The 17,214-nt window shown below is 50.7% G+C and overlaps 1 protein-coding gene across 1 annotated transcript in view; it reads left to right on the top strand.

Moving 5' to 3' along the window:
- PAPPA (pappalysin 1) overlaps positions 1-17,214 on the top strand; it is a 242,095-nt gene that overhangs the window by 173,308 nt on the left and 51,573 nt on the right. The window contains exons 13-15 of the mRNA XM_030294042.1: positions 1,275-1,488; positions 10,935-11,103; positions 13,387-13,570. Of these exons, the coding sequence (XP_030149902.1) occupies positions 1,275-1,488; positions 10,935-11,103; positions 13,387-13,570 (567 nt within the window). The remainder of the gene's footprint in view (positions 1-1,274; positions 1,489-10,934; positions 11,104-13,386; positions 13,571-17,214) is intronic.

Genomic DNA, 17,214 nt, shown 5'->3' on the forward strand with positions numbered 1-17,214 from the left:
ATTGCAAGGTCAAGCAGAAGCCAAGGGGGCAGGGAGAGTTTTTGTTTTGTTTTTATGTTTATTTATTTAGTTAGTTTTAGAGGCAAAGGGGGGACATATTAATAGGAAGGAGAAAGAAAACCCCTCTGGACTTATCCGGATGCCTGAGAAATTTCCCTAAGTGAGAAGCAAATATTTTCATAGCTGTCCTGGCATTGCTAAGTGCTCTGAGGAGTGGGGAAAGTCCAGTCCACAGAAGCTGCTTCATGTCTGAGGTTTGCACGTGTCCCTGTCCCTCCTGTAGTGTCCCCTGTCCTCAGCATCCTGCTACCCACCCCCCCCCCCCATGGAGCGCTTGTCATTCTGAGTGACCACAGCAGGGGCCCTTCTGGATTGGGAGCTAAACATCCCAACAGAGCAGGCCTGCCGGGATGTGCCTAGAATCATCCTTAATTTTAGAGGCAGAAACTGAGTTCGAGGAGCTTGCTGGAGTCCCATCATTAGGATGTGATAGTCCCCTCAGAGGCAGGTTAAACCATGATTGGAACCAAGGTCCATTGGACACCAAAGCCAGTGTCTGCTTTTCCAAGTCCATCCCACCCCACTGCCCCCTTCTCTCTTCTGGGTGTGCCCTTTCTCCCTGCCCCTCTCCCTTCCTTCTCAAAGCCTGGGGACCTGCTCCCTGTTCTAGAATGAACCGAGAGCTGAAGCAAGCTTGGGTTCAATGTAGACTTTACCCTGCTGGCTGCTCCGTGTGCCCCTGGAAAACCACCTTCTGCCCTCGCTTCTCAGTCTTACCTCTGCTGAATCAGTGCAGAGGTCCCCACCTCGCAGGGCTGCTCCCCGGTTCCTGGATTAAACATGAGAGCAGGCTTCTTACTCTGGAAAGAGCGTGTTGCTGTGAATTATTGCCACCATCTTTATGGCGGATGGGGAAGGCGGCCTGAAAACTAGCAACTCAGACCATCCAGCCCTCATGCAGTGTGGGAGGGTGGTCAGGGCCAGCGATGCTAGTCTGAGAGGTGGCCATTGGGGGAGGGAGAGAGGCTGTGGGCGCTAGGTGACAAGAAAGCTTAGGGGGCAGGGAGGCAAAGGGATTGGAAAGATTTGGAACCAAGAGAAAAAGGCAGACAAAGAAACTTTCAATCAAACTCAAAATCCCCACTGGCCACCCAATGGTGCTTTTGTGCAGTGACATGAAAGGGTCTGGGGGCTTCGGGAAGGGCCCGTTGGGGAGGGCGTGACTGGCCTTGAGTAATGAGCCTGGCCCCTCGGCCCTCTGTCTCTCCTGACAGGCCTCCATGTCCTGAGCTGCAGGAACAATCCCCTGATTATCCCTGTGGTGCATGACCTCAGCCAGCCCTTCTACCACAGCCAGGCGGTACGTGTGAGCTTCAGTTCACCCCTGGTCGCCATCTCGGGGGTGGCCCTCCGCTCCTTCGACAACTTTGACCCCGTCACCCTGAGCAGCTGCCAGAGAGGGGAGACCTACAGCCCTGCCGAGCAGAGGTAAGGGACCCTGGGTCTGATCGCCCTGGGCCGTTTTGTAGCCAGAAGCAGATGGGCGCCTTCTGGAACTGCCTAGATGCGTGTGTTGCTATAAAAAGTCTGCGTGTTTCTCCCTTCTCCATCCTCTGGCCTCTGGCTGGCTCTGCCTGTGGGCCTGGGAGGCCTGCGCGTCTCCGGATTCCAGGGGTGAGGGAGGGAAGCAGGAATGGGTGGTGGAAAGACCCCCTCACCTGGCTCGCAGGCCTGGCGCTGACGGTGGCCTGCTTGCATGGTGCACATCGCGTTCCCTCTCTGGGCCTCAGCATCCGCATTTGAACAAAGACAAGACAGGTGGATTAGCTCTCTTCCAGCTCTGAAATACTGGAATAGTTAGGCGGATGGAGGGAGACTGCTGTTTGCTTCATCCCAGCTTACTGTGTGTTTCAGTGATGGGGAAATCTCTCCACCTTCCCCAAACCTAGCCCCTGAGTGGTCTAGTGGTCCGATGAGAAGAGAGCATGGTGTTTTCCTGGAAAGAATATGAGCTTTGGTGATACTCTGACCTGGGCTTGAACGTTCCCCTTCTTGCCTGTGTGCCCATGACAAGTCACTTCACTTTTCTGAGTCTTCCTTTCCTATTTTGGAATAAATGGAGGATGATATCTACCCCACTGGGTGGTCATGAAGGCTGAATGGTGCGCCGTAGATGAAAGTCCTCTTGTAGACCGTTAGGCACTGTGCAAGGCTGATGTATTAATACAGAATATTTATGGCCACTTTCTGATCTGACAGTGGGGCTTCTCTGCATGAAATTCTTCTAGCTGGAAGAAGCCCTGGAGATCATCGGGTACATCTGGAGTGTCTCAAACGCCCGTGTTACCCTCTAGGATTCCAGGGCCCCGAAAGGGGAAGGGTGGGTCCAGGCTCACACAGCACCTCTCACGTTTGTTTAATGAGATCCAGAAGGAGACAGTACGACAGGGGGAGTCCCAGTGGGCTCCCCCAGAGTGAGACGCTCTGAAAGGCAATCCAGTCTAGCCCTGTATACCTGGGAGCAAGGAGAGGAAAGCGGGGGGGGGGGGGGGGGCCACTGCCTTTCCCACGCCCTTGCCACCACAGGGGACACAAAAGGTGGTTGCAAAACCCACATTGTTTTGCACCCACTGTCTCTAGCTTCTGTTGTGCAAAATCTGTCGCAATCATTCGGAGGCAAAAGAGCTCCTTAAATATCACCCACTGTTATATTTCACACTAAAAGGGCTTTTTCATCCCTGGCTCTGTAGACTATAAAAATAAGTTAATTCTCAGAACCCAGGGAAACAATGTCGATGGGAAATGCAAATCCATTAGACCTTTTCTGCAATGCTTTCCCATCCTTAACCAGCCACCGGGACCATGGGCAAGTTGACTGAGGCCAACAACTGGCTTCTTTGAATTCTTAATTAGCAGTTCCTGTGTCCGAAGTAAACAGTTACAAGTGTTTAACCTCAGAAACAAATCAATTGTTTAATATCTGTTGAGTTCTTGGACTCGTGACTGAGAAGCACTGAGCGGGGACAAAGCGTTGCCCCATCTCTGACCGGTTGTACGACTGTGAGCCAGTCATACCGTGTCTCTGGGCCTCAGTTTCCCCATCCATGGGATGATGGTGATGAATCGAATGTTCTCTGTGCTTCTTTCCAATTCAAACAGTCTGTAGTTCCCAAGAATGGGGAGGGGTGAGATGCAGGGGAAAGGAAGCAACATGTGTTTCGTTATCTTATTTCATTATTTTATTTTGTTATCACACTTGTCCTGCGAGGTATGGACAGAGAGGGTGAGTCAAGGCGGTCCAGGCAGTAGGAGGCAAAATCCTGCTTCGTGTGCCCCGAAAAGCCTCCAGAGCCAAGCGCTCAACAGAGCCAAGCACGTCTAGGAGACGAGAGGACTTGTCAGGAATGCTCATGTGTGAGCGTTTCGTGACAAGAACCGCGGGACGTGAGCGAGCTGGGGCTCTGAGGGTCTCAGCGGCTCAGCCCTGAGCGCGGACCTGGCTAAGATGCGCGGAGCCCCCAGTGCCAAGGCCGGGGGTGCTGGGACACCCCCCCCCCACCCTGCACCCGAGTGCTCTGAGGGGGCGAGAGGGGTTGGAGAAGGAGGCAGCTGCCCCTGGAGAGCTGAAGAGGCATTTACCCAAATAGCCAGGACCGCATAAATGTGCCTGAAAACAAACAAACTGAGAGGGAAGAAAAGAGAAATAAGCAACAACTGTAAAAAACCGTGGGATGCTTTTCTCCATTCTCAGAACACCAAGGTAAATAGCATCACTTTTTATAGCACACAGTTCAGCTGGCTCTAGTAGAAACGGCCCGCTGACTCTCAGCTGGTTCCCAGGTAGTGAAAGGGGCTGTTCTGGCCTCCTGGCCTCCAGCCCTCCACCCCTCCCTCGTCCCCACCCCACGGATTCTCTTTCTTGCTGTCTCCCCTCCCTCTCCGCCCACTCTGCCTCCTCTCCCACCCTCTCCCTCCTCATTTTCCTTCTCTTCTCCCGAGAAAGCGGCATGATATCTAGCGGGCTGCCCTGGGAGAAGCGTCACCACGGCAAAATCCATTCGGGCGGGGGTTCTGACCTAGATTCAAGGGTCTCCAGTCCCGGTGCAGCACTCGGAATAAATTCAGAGGCCCAAGGAAACAGGATCAGCTTTCAAATGAGAGGTCCAGTTGTGGGATTCTAGCCCAAGCCCAGCTCCACACCTAGGGGAAGCGGGGACAACGGGGGTGCGTAGTGATGGTGGTGAGTGGGTTAAGAGGCTTCTTCAGTGAGGAAAGCCACACCATGGATCGAGGCTCCTGTGTGTCTGACACACACACACATGCTATCTATCTATCCTGTGGTTCTAAACAGAAATTGAACAGTTTATTACAAAATTCAGTGAGCCATGTGCTTATACAATTAGTACTCTCTTCCTCTCCCCTTTCCCTTCCCTTCCCTTCATTTATCCCTTCCTTCCCTCCCTCCTTCTTTCCTTCCTTCCCTCCCTCCTTCCCTCCCTCTCCTTCCTTCCTCCCTCCCTCCTTCCCCCCTCCCTCCCTCTTTCCTTCCTCCCTCCTTCCTTTCTTTCCTCTTTCCTTGCTACCTCCTTGCTTCCCTCCCTCCTTCCCTCTCCCCTCCTTCCTTCCCTCCCTCCCTCCTTCCTTTCCTCTTCCCTCCCTCCCTCCTTCCTTTCCTCTTCCCTCCCTCCCTCCTTCCTTCCCTCCATCCTTCCCTCCCTCCTTTTTTCCTTCCTCCCTCCCTCCTTTTTTCCTTCCTCCCTCCCTTCTACCTTCCTCCCTCCCTCCTTTCTTCCTTCCTTCCCCCTCCCTCCTTCCCTCTTTCCTTCCTCCCTCCCTCCTTCCTTCCTTTCCTCTTTCCTTCCTACCTCCCTCCTCCCCTCCCTCCTTCCCTCCCTCCTTCCTTTTTTCTTTCTTCCCTCCCTCCCTCCTTTTTCCTTCCTCCCTCCCTCCTTTCTTCCTTCCTCCCTCCCTCCCTCCTTTCTTCTTTCCTCCCTCCCTTCTTTCTTCCTTCCTTCCCCCTCCATCCTTCCCTCTTTCCTTCCTCCCTCCCTCCTTCCTTCCCTCCTTCCTTTCCTCTTTCTTTTCTCCTTCCTTCCTTCCTTCCTCCCTTCCTTCCTTCCTTCTTTCCTTCCTTCTTCCTTCCCTCCCTCCTTCCCTGCCTCCCTCCTTCTTTCCTCCCTCCCTCCCTCCTTTCTTCCTTCCTCCCTCCCTCCTTCCCTCTTTCCTTCCTCCCTCCCTCCTTCCTTCCTCCTTTCCTTCCTTCCTTCCTCCCTTCCTTCTTTCCTTCCTTCCTTCCCCTTTCTTTCCTTCCTTCCTTCCTCCCTCCCTTCCTTCCTTCCTTCCTCTACCTGAAACTCTTCCCACTCCCCCATGCCAGCCCACCCAGAGAAGGACAGTTCCGATAGAGAGCTAACTTTTAGAAAGCCAACTCTAGGAGGAAACAAATTCTTCCTGTGGCCAGATTGACTCCTTGTAGCCAGTGTGGGCTTAGACTGTGGGTGGGGTGGGGGTGAGTTGATGTGCCTACAAGCATCCCCGGAGTCTGTGCACTGCCAGGAGCCCACACGTGACTATCCATCCCATCAGATGACTCTATAGGAATTCGTGTATGAGATTTGGAGCCCAGCAAGAAGGCTCTCATGGCCAGAGACCACAGGCTCCCCCACACTGGCCAGCCCCTCTCAGAATGCTTGTTGGGAGTCGCTGGTCTGGGGGACACATCTGCAGATGGAACCGCTGTGGCTGAGCATGTGTGTCTCTTGGAAGGTACCAGATGCTCCTGACTCTTCTCCCAGATGTTGTTTAATCTCCACTCCTGTCAGATGTCTACTGGCCTTCCTCTGCTTCTGTGTCCTTTCAATAACTGGGATTATCAAAGTCTGTTTTTCCCCCTTCCAAAGGGCTGTGAAATTAGATACCTCTATTGTTTTGTCTCCATAAAACTGTGGTCCCTGAAAGCTGGGAAGCCTCTAAGAGACTCTCTGGTTCTGCACTCTCATGAGGTCCTGGCAAGGGAAGGGAGTTCCTCAGGCCACCCGGCCACTTAGCAGCAGAACTGGCATCGGAATCCAGTTCTCAGGCCTCCCGGGGCAAAGCAGGTTCCTCTTCATCTGAAGTTTCAAGATTCCTGCCACACGGGCCCAATGAGGCCACAAACAACGTGGATTTGCCCCCCGTTAATCCTCTTCTGTAATTAGTTGCCAACATGTAAACGTCAGGAGTGTTCATAGTAAAGACATCGGCAGATTGGAGACACGATGGGGTCGGTGCCGTGGGCCACCTGCGCCAGTAATGACCTGCTGCTCAGCCAGCCGCCCCTCCCTCGGGCGCCCCGCGCAACGCGCTGCTGTCCCCACCCTGCAGGCATCCGACGGGGCCTCATCACCCCTGGGCCACTGCCTCTGGCTTCTAGGATTCCAGGGTTCAAGAGCCTTTCAGGATTCCCTTCCAGTAGTCGCTGCATTCCCCGGAAGGGAAAAAGGAGCCCTATCTTCATCACTGTCTCAGTCTCCCTTCCCAGTGACCCTGCAGCGCTGGGAAGGTGCCACGAGTGTCTTCCATTCATTCCCAGTGTGGACATGCTGACTTTTCTGTGGTCTCCATCTGAGGTAACCCCCAGTGATCTATAAACAGGGATTATTATTATCCCCCCTTCCCCACAGCGTAGCTACAGGACTTGGGCCAAGAGTCAAGGGACACAGCCAGGAACGGGACCCTCAGCAGCCCTTCCAGTGCTGGTCTTTTGGATCCTGGTTGAGCAGTTTTGGATCCTATTATGCATGACTGGGGGCCATTTCCCTGGGCAGAGGGGACAGCAGTTGGGGCTTGGCTATTGAATCACTGAACGATATACCTCTATACGAAACTTGAGTCTATAAGTAAACATATTAAATATTAAATATATATATATATATATATATATATATATATATAGGGAAAAAATATTTACATATCTTTGTATGGGGGATGTGTGTCTCCTCCTTTACCCACCTGTGAGAATTTCATTGATAAAAGCCCCTTCCCCCATCCCTTGGATTAGCCAACGTACTCCGAGAAGTGTCTTCTTTTTTTCTTTCTTATTTTTGTTGCCCATCATGGGTATTAAATCGTTCCCCCATTTTTTAAAGACTTTTTTTTTAAGTTTATTTATTTATTTTTTGAGACAGAGAGAGCACAAGTGGAGGAGGGGCAGAGATAAGAAGAGACAGAACCCCAAGCAGGCTCTGCACCATCAGTGCAGAGCCCAATGAGGGGCTTGAACCCATGAACCATGAGATCATGACTTGAGCCGAGATCAAGAGTTGGGCACTGAACAGACTGAGCCACCCAGGAGCCCCACCCACCCCCTTTTTAAAATGAGGACAGGGGTTTTTCTTTTGTTTTCCTTGTTTTGATTTTTGTTTTTGTGTTTTAGAAATGACAGGGCCGTGTCAGGGAGGTATTTGGGAGGGGTATTTGGGGTAATGTTTATCATTTTTGGACAATGTGTTCATACAACCCTTCCAGCTAATGGGAATGCAAAGAGAAGAGCAGGGGCTTGGGGGACAGGCTGGCACAACAGCACTGACATTCTGTCCATACAGAGCACCTTTGGCCAGCCAGCTAAACTCACTGAGTCTCACTTTCCTCTTCTTGGAAATGGGAGTAATTGTACTACCTCAAGGAGTTATGGTGAGGATGCACATCAGGTGATGTAGGTAAAACACAGGGGCTCATACCTGGCACGGATTCCCTTCCCTTCCCCCTTTCTCCCTGTTTTCAAGCCTGTGAGCCAGGTATGCACAGATGTGCTGAGAAAAGCAGGGATGCCTCAGTCCCCACAGTGTTCTCTGGAGGACGCTAATCCAGAAATGACACACTGGAAAAGGTTATCAGAATTTGGAAAATGATGTGTGTCTTAGCCCCTCCTGGAAATCCACATCAAGGTTCTGAGAAGTCCTGCAATTTAAAAAAAGAAAAAAGCTGACTTCTCATGAATCCAATGCTACCCTATTCTTTTGGCCATGAAACCTTTTGGTCAGATAACTCATGTACCAGGGGATATTTTTCTTCTACAGCAGAGAGAGCCAGAGAAACCATCTTCTCTTGCCAATATCATAGTTTCCAAAGCATTTCTTATGCATGGGCCTTTCTATTATACAAACACACTGAGCTCCATCCTGTCCCGGACCTTTGCATGTGTTCTTTACTCTGCCTGGGATTCCCTCTGCTCCACACCTCTGCTTGGCTTATCCCTTCATTTCATCCAGGTCTTAGTTCTTATGTCCCCTCTTCATGGAGGCTTCCTCCCCCTGACCCATCTGCACATGGTGCCTTTCCCCCAACCCCCAACAGTCGTCCTCTATAATTTCCTCGTTAGTGCCCTTTCTGTGCCTGAAATAGGCTTCTTTATGACTTTTCTGGGGTGCATGTCCTTCTTCCTCAAAGACACAGGTGGCAGGAATTTTCATGTATCCACAGGGTTTACAACAGTGTCTGGTGTGCATCGAGGTCCCCACCCAAGGTCTGTGGAAAAGATGAATGAGTGGCTGACCTGTCACCCTGTTGATCCTCTTGAGAGAGAAATTGGCTTCTTACTTCCATTTTACGGAGGAGAAAACTGAGGCTCAGTGTACTATGTAACTTTCCAAGGTTAACGATAAGGGGCATTCCTGGATGTAGAGGCTGGATTTGCCCAGTTCCATTGTAGGAAATCCATTGTTTCAGTTTATCCTTTTTCTTACGAGGAACATTAATGTGCAGAGACATGGGGGTGGGGGGCAGGTACAGGCTGCTTTTACCTTTGTGGCCCCATAGCCCGGAGCAGCCCAGAGCCCCCTGGCTGTCATCCTGGGAGCACAGAGTGAGCATGGCCGCACTGTAAGGCATAGGTCAGAAGACTAGCTCAGGAGCTGGTAGCTTACAGAGTAAATCTATTTAAATTGGAACCATGTGGCTCTTGCCCCCGGCGCTTACACACCGTGAACAGATGCATTGTTTGGTGTCAGAGCCCTTGCGTTGACTCCAGAGTTATAGTCTCTTAGAGGCCTCCACATGGCACAATGCAGGGGAGACTGTCGGGGGTGGGGTGGGGGGGGGTAGAAAGGAGGGCGGAGAATCGAATATCTCAGCAAGTGTCACTTAATCCCTCTCACGCGTTGCCTTTGGGAAGGGGGTTATGTGGGGATTGCAAAGCCCGCGTGGGTGTGGGTCTAAAGCCTCAAACGCTTCCCTTTTCCGAGTATTTTAAAAAGTGAATTTGTGATGTTTGGAGGCTGTTAGCTCATACCCCCACCCTTACCCCTTGATTCTCCCCATACTTCTGAGCAGGACATAGAGCATGGAGATGGGTAGCTATCTTCCTGTAAAACCCTCAGTGGTCCCCTCCTGAAATGGGGACCAAGAGAAAAAAAATTATGAATTTCTTCTTAAGCTGGTTTGGCCACCACTTACTCCCTGTCTCCTAGATAAACACAGGAAAGTGAAAGCCTTGAGGCTCTGAGCGCACATCTAGACCTAGCTCTCTGTGCACACCCTGTGGCCGTCATTGGTGTGGACATAGAGAGGCAAACATTAGAGAAAACTGCCCCCTACAAGCTTTCTGTGTTCCCGGTGAACGTCTCAGCCTCCTCAAAGTGCTTAACAGCAATTGCGAGACCCTCCCCCCACTTGTTTCTTGCTACTAAGAAGCACCTACCATATGCAAAGCATCTTTATCGCAGTGCAGAGTACCCCAAGATGAAACAGGCATTATCTCTACCCTCAGCAAAGTTCTAGTCCAGGTGAGGGGCAAGGTTGACAACAAGGACTTTGGAGCCACACATCTGGGTGGGAAGTTACAGAAGTAACTTGATCTCACCGGTCCCCGATTTTTCCAGCTATAAAATGAATAACACTTAGCTCATAGGGGTGTTGTGAGCATGGAGTGAGCTCATGTACATAAGCAATCAGTGAATAGTCGCTAAAGTTACTGAGTGTCTGTGTAACAGTAAACATAAGGGGAAAGACCATGCAGTACAGGGATTTTATATTTCCATTTCCTTAAGGATTAGCACACATTCCAGCACATGGTGGGTACCCGGACCCCGTGCTTTCAATGCATGAAGCGTGAGGCCAGTCAGAGAAAGGAGGGCAGAAGGCCTGCCAGGGATCTCCCCTGGGAACACAGGGAATACAGGGGAAATTTTCCTGTACAAACTTACATGGAGCGCAGACTTGAGAAGTGGGTAGAGTTCAAATCGACAGCAAGATTAGAACAGCAGCCACACCAAGAAGCAAGGCATGATCATTGAACAGCTTTACTGACGATCCAGAAGTCACCTTACAGCTTATAAAAGACTTCTACAATCAGCACCTCAGTTGGGTCTCATGACCCTATGGGTTGGCCAGATCTGAGAGTGCTCTGAAGCTCAGAGAGGTGATGTACCTTGCCCAAAGTCACACAGCTTCTAGGTTATAGAGCATAGACTTGTTTATACCATTAGCTGCCAGTTAGGGAGTGTCTTTACGTGCCGGGAATTCTGCTCTGTGCCTTTCCTGACCTATCTGATTTCTCACCACCACCCTCGAAAGTGAGTATTGTTACAGAATACGAAGAGTCTGCTGTTCGTCTTTGGTGCCTGGCACGTGAGAGACTCAGTGTGTACTTGCTGTGATCATGATCCCTATTTCACAGATGGAAAAACCGAGGTTCTGTGAGGTTTGAAGATGAATAACACAGACAGCTCTCTGCCACGTTTGAACGCTGGCTTCTCTGTTTCCATAAACCATGCCCTGTGATACACTGTGGCCCCTGCCTCCAGAGTCTTCCTCACCAAAGCTGGCACCTCTCCCTCTCCTCTGTCTCAGCTCCCAAAAGTTTGGAGGGGGACGCCTTGAGCTTTTTACCTCCCAGCTGGCATGCAGTGATCCTGCAGGGAAACTTCCTCTGACCCTCCTGTTCCTTTCCTCCCCAGCTGTGTGCACTTCGCATGTGAGGCCGCTGACTGCCCAGAGCTGGCGGTGGAGAACGCCTCTCTCAACTGCTCCAGCAGCGACCGCTACCACGGCGCCCGGTGTACCGTGAGCTGCCGGACAGGCTACGTGCTCCAGATCCAGCGGGATGACGAGCTCATCAAGAGCCAGGTGTGCGCAGGTGCTGGGCTCAGGGTCCCCTCTCCAGCCCGGGAGAGGCCGACCGGGCGGTGAGCGTGTCCCCTGCTGAATCCCCAGCACTTCAGACAGTGCTGCCACACAGGAGATACTTTGTAAATATGTGTGGATTGAATGAGTCAACCCACCGGTCCGGAATTTCTAAGACAATGGTTCCCGTGCAAGGTAGCGTTCCACACAACCTGTATCGGAGTCTTTGTGAGGGTTACAAACCTGCAGAACCAGAGGCTGAGCATTTTGGAATGACATCCTCCCAGGCAGAGCTCTGCTTCAGTTGAGGGGGCTGCTTTGGAAAGAGGTGAGCCCTCCGGCAATGAGGTGTTCGCTCATTCATGGTAATTGTAAAACAGATTGTAACACATCTGTTCGCCAGGAACCAGATGCTGTACTAGGTGCTAGAGAGAGGGAAAAAAAAATGTCACTAAGATAAACCTAGTTCCTTCTCTTCAGGAGCCTAGTGACTGTTGCCGGGAGCAGACAAGGGGTGAGGAATGACTTCACAGTGTGAGAAACACGGGTAAAGGCAAGTGCAGGGTGTGGTAGAAGCCCAGAGGGCCTCACCCTGGAAGAAGTGGCTTGAAAAGAACCGGATAGATAGGCACCAGGGTGTGTGGCTGGGGAGGGAGAAATCGGTGCTCTGTGCACAGGCAGAAATGGCGGATGGAAGTCTGTTGGTGAGAAACAGCATGCCGCAGACCGATTCTTTCTTTCCAGAACTCGTCCAAGCAATGAGGCTGGGGGGTGGGCAAGCAAGATCCACCAGTGTGAGGCCCTGTTAGGTTGGTCAGGAAGTTTGAGGTTTATCTTTATCGGGGCAGCAGGGAGCTGTTGAAGAAGGTGATGTGGTCAGATCATGGTTGGTAAAGGTCGTCTGGCTGCCCACTCGGTGGTGGCTTGGAGTCTGGCATTGACACTGGTCACAGGGAGAGCCCTCGAGTCATGAGAGGAGCCCGTGGAAGAGGGAAGTGTCTGCCCAAGGGGAATGGCCGTGGGTGGATTTGAGATGCGGCAGGATGTTGCTTCAGCCACATGCCGCCGTGGGATCTCAGGTGGGGAGTGGGGTGAGGGGGCCGTGAAGCCATGAGATCTGAGGGTGCCAGGGGCTCTGTCACTAGATGCAGCCTTTCCCAGGACCCTGCCAGCGGGCGTCACCTTCATGCTGAAGGCACACAGCGCACACTACTTGTCTATGAGAGACCTTTGTGTAGAGCTTCTGGGCTTGAACAGAGTCCCACGTGGGAGCCCCGGAGCCCTCGATCACTTGTCTTAGACACCTCCTTCCTCGTGTCAGACACGGCAGGTCTGAACTCCTGTGGAAACAATTAGGCTGCTTTGGCAGCGAAGGACCTCTGCTCCCTTTGATGTGTGCTTAGGAGGGGAAAAATGTCCTTTGCTTTTAAGATCCCAGATCAACATTTGGCATCCTCAGTCCCCTGGGATCTGGCGGCTCCCTCCTTGAATGGCAGCCTGCGGGCTGCTGATGGCAGTCCCTCCCTTGGCTCTGGAGCTTGGCCTCACCCTTCCACCCGCGCATCCCTGCCATCTTCTGGTTTGGTTCAAATCCCTGCCGACTCTTTTCGCTTGTCCCAGGCTTGTTCCTTGTTTATGTCTATCTCTCTCAACTACTGAACCATCAGATCTCAGAGCAGGGAGTGGCTCTTAGAGCAATCCTTGGGTTCAGTGCGAGCGGGCAAGCTCAGGTCAGGAGAGGGACCTGCCCGTAGACTCAGCACAAAGGACTCACGTCCGGGCCTCCAGTATCCCAGGGCTATGCCCACTGTGTACCACACAGAACAAGAGGCTCCCTATTACCTCCTGCAGAGCCAAGAAAAGATACAAAGACCAAGAGCCAGTGACCCGCTGTTGTGCCATATTTCACAGGCTATTTCAGGAAAGAAGTCGTCAGGCTCCAAGAGGTCTGAGTCTTAAGATTCTCATCAACACAATGGGAATACTAATCCGGGAGACTTTCCAGGGAGCAGTTAAGAGTGCAGCCTTTAGTTCGAGTCCCATGTATCCTCTTTACAGCTGTGTAACTTGGAGCCAATCAATGTCTCTGAGCCTCGGTGTCTGCATCTGGAGAACGGGAACTGAGATACCAAATCCAAACAGTTGTGGGGATTGTCAAAAGTGAGCTGAAGCAGTGACCTCCTGGAGCCACGATGAGACTCTGAGCTGTCGCTGGGGGAAAAGAGGGTCTTCCGACCTGCGGGATTCTATCTGCATGCCCTTACCGTGCCCACCTCTGCCTTTCAGACGGGACCCAGCGTCATGGTGACCTGCACCGAGGGCAAGTGGAACAAGCAGGTGGCGTGTGAGCCAGTGGACTGTGGCGTCCCGGACCAGCATCACGTCTACGCCGCGTCCTTCTCCTGCCTTAAAGGCACCACCTTTGGTAGCACGTGCTCCTTCCAATGCCGTCACCCTGCGCAATTGAAAGGTATCGAGGGCCCTTTGGCTCTGCTTGGCCCTGCTTCCTGTGTGGGAAACCCAGAGGCTGCCTCCAGGCCCTCCCCTGGGTCTCCAACACTTTCAAGGGCTGGATGGGGTTTATCTGCTCCTCTGATTTCCCTCCACCAGTGCAGTTTATGGAAACTGCCTGGCTGTGCAGCTGAGGAGAAAGTAGAATGGGGATAAATATGACAAGTCTCACCGAAAAGAAGAGAGAGGGCAGGGATAAGGGAGGGAGGAGGAAAAAGATTCTAAGAAAGTAGCATTTGGAAGTGACGTGACTAGTTCACCGGATAGGATTAGGGCCCAGTAAGCCTAAGAGATAAGTGTTATTATTCCCATGTTATTTCCAGTGGAGGAAACCGAGCCTCAGAGAGGTTAAAGAACTTGCCTGAGGCCACACTCTCTGGGGTGGGATCCACGTTGGTGTCTGTCACCAAAGCCACAGATCATCCTTAAGAAGGGCCAGCTGGGAGAGGAGCAGGTGTGAGTGGGGAGCACTTGCTGGGATCCGGGATCTCCTGGGCAACATCGGGGTGTTGAGGCGAGTGAGGCATAATCAGGCTTCCTGAAGAAGAGGCCACATCTTGGAAATGGAGAAGAGGCCGGCCTGGGTGACCTAGAATGTCAGGACTAGAAGGGTTCTCAGAGCTCTTGGAATAAGTGCTCATTTGGAAACATGATAAAACGGAGGTCCAGTGAGAGGAAGGAAGGAACATGTACAAAATCACAGAGCAAGCTAGTGGTATTTTCAGAACCAATGCTCTTGGCTTCCAGTCGTAATACTGGGTTTTAACATGACACACGATCTCCAAGTTATGATGCTTCAACTTACAATTCTTCAACGGTGCAAAAGGCGGCATGCTTTCAGTAGAAACCGTGCTTGGAATTCTGAATTTTGATCTTCTCCTGGGCTAGCAGGATGTCGTCTGACACAGCTTGTGGTGCTGGGCATAGTACCTCGCAACTGATACCTATACAACCACTCTGTCCCCGCGCAGCCATTCTGTCTGCCGCCATCAGCATAGTATTCAAGAAATTGCATGAGGTATTGGGCATGTTATTAGAACATAGGCTTTGCGTTAGATGATTTTGCCCCACTTTGTAGGCTAATGTAAATGTTCGGAGCATGTCTAAGGTAGACCTGCTAAGCTAGGATGTTCAGTAGGCTAGGAATACAAATGTATTTTTGACTTACAATGTTTTCAATGTGTGTTGGGTTTATTAGGATGTGGCCTGTCGTATGTTGAGGAAGATCTGTATATCCAGTTCTCAGAGGTGCCAGGATCCTCTCCTTTGTTTATTTTATCAGAGGGAACATTGTCCCTTTATGAGACACCCAAAATGATATTTCACTCAAGCATGGGTCCTCCCTCAGATGGGTCCTGCCATGAAACATAGGTCCTACCATCATTCCACTGAGTGGGGATAAGTGGACTTCCATGGGATGCAGGGGGATTGGCATGAGGTCTATGAATTCCCTTGAACTTATATGTAATGTTATGTATTCATGAGTTGCAGGCATTTTGGTGATTGGAGAGGGTCAATAGTTTCCCCAAATTTTCCGGGGGAAGCAGAGTTTCCAACGATTACTGGACATGAGTTCCTGGAGGGCAGTGGCTGTGGCTAATCCATGTTCACATCTGCTGTCAACAAGCCCAGAACCTGCACTTAATAAGACGCAACAGAGTGTTTTGACTGGATGGCTGGATAAATTGATAAAAGTAATATTGCAGGAAATGTTTAAGGAATGAATGAAAGACCAAGCAGTATCACTAAAATACCCCAAAAGAAAAACAGGAAGCACTGATGGGATGCACCCTTTGGGTCCCCTCATTTTTAACCCAACATGATTTGAGTAAAGAAGCTATAGCCATTTCATGCGAGGTATTCGAAAGACTTAGGCTGGGGAGAGGTGAAGAGACAGTGGAAATTGTAAGCCCCCCACCTTTCAGGCTGTCTGAGCCCTTCCCTTGGCCTAGATGTGGCATGTGTTAATAACTCCAGCCCAAGAAATCACACTTCTCCTCTCAATCAGGGGCCTCTGGGAAGCAGCAGTGTGCAAATTAGCATTGATTATTATAGCCCCCATTGTGGCTAATAATGGTTCTTAAAGTGATTCAGACCCTTCTGCTGTTGCTCCTCTGCTGACTATGGTAGAAGGGGGGTGACCCCGCTGTGGAGATGAGGCCCAGAGGGACCACCATTTTGATAGTTGGTGATTCCAACTTTGTTCTTCTCCAGAGAATGCAGAGAAGCATTTCTCCATGATACATCTGCGAGGGTGTGGGAGGCAGTAAGGACTGGGTGGAGGTCCAGCTACCTCTCTCTCGAGCTTGTTGATGCCCCTCTTCTCAAGTGAGGGGGTAAGGAGGTGAACAACTTTTCCCTCCATGTTTTGTTTATTTCCCTTCCCTTTCTTCCTTTCATTTTTCCTTTTCTAGCAGTATAATGTAAGCAAAAAGCACACTATCATTAGAATCAGACAGACTGGGATTCCAATTCTGGCTCTGCCCCAGCTGTTGATCTTAGAAGAGCTATTTCATGACTGTGAGCCTCAATACTCCCATCTGTTAAATGAGAGTAGGAGTGTCCACACTGAAGAGTCCAGTTGAGGACTGAAAGATATGGTGTGTATAAAATTCCAGAGCCAGAGAAAGTGCTCAGTGAATACTGAGCCCCTTCCCCAAGGGGCATCCTTGTGAGAACCTGTGCCATGACCTCTCTCCCAGCCCTGACCTCTTCATCCCATGGAGGCCTTAGTCCTGGGAGCTGTGGAGACAGGTTCCATCCTCCATGTTCCTCCCAGAACCTGGGAGGTAAGTGTCATCAGACAAGCAGCCACCACCCAGGACAGGCAATTACTAGTGTAGCCCCTAGGAACTGATATAACAAACACTTAACTTTCTATTCCCAGGGAATTTTTCTTGAATATCCCCACTTTCACTTAAATTCTGAGCCCTCTTTAAGATGTACGCAAAATATCCTGCAAACCCACAGCCTTAGAGTCACTTCTACCGAAGCACTATACTAAATGAGCATTACAAGCACAGGTAGAACCCACAAAAATGGATGAGAGGAAGTATATTCTAAAGTTCAACAACAACAACAAAACTTCAAAATCATAAATGTTTAATTAAAGAGCTAAAAATGCAACATTACTTATATCACCTCATCAACCTCAACTCAACTGTGTTGGGTGCACTTGACCGTGGAGTGGGGCTTCTGAAGTAAGCATGTCTTGGGGAGCATGGCTGGCTCCTGTGGAAGAGCATGGGGCTCTTGATCTCAGGGTTGAGTTCGAGCCCTACATTGGATGTAGAGACAACTTACATAAATAATCTTAAAAAAAATATTTAAAAAAATAAAGTGAGCACGCCTTCATCCTACAAAGGTCTTTCTCAAAGGTTCACATTGTACTACTGGCTTTTATTGCCTTTTCTGTCTGTTTTGCCTATTTAACCTCAGATTGAAAACTCAGTCTACTTACTTCCAGAAGATACTCAACATCATTGAGCACTTCCTGATTTCTCAAACATTACCAAATATGGAGATGTAAGCTGAGTGGACAAAGAGAGTGGCCACATCCTATAGCGGTGAACCTTCGTACCTGCCCTCAACTCTTTTCCTCAC

Source organism: Lynx canadensis, chromosome D4, assembly GCF_007474595.2.
Source record: "Lynx canadensis isolate LIC74 chromosome D4, mLynCan4.pri.v2, whole genome shotgun sequence".
NCBI lineage: Eukaryota > Metazoa > Chordata > Mammalia > Carnivora > Felidae > Lynx > Lynx canadensis.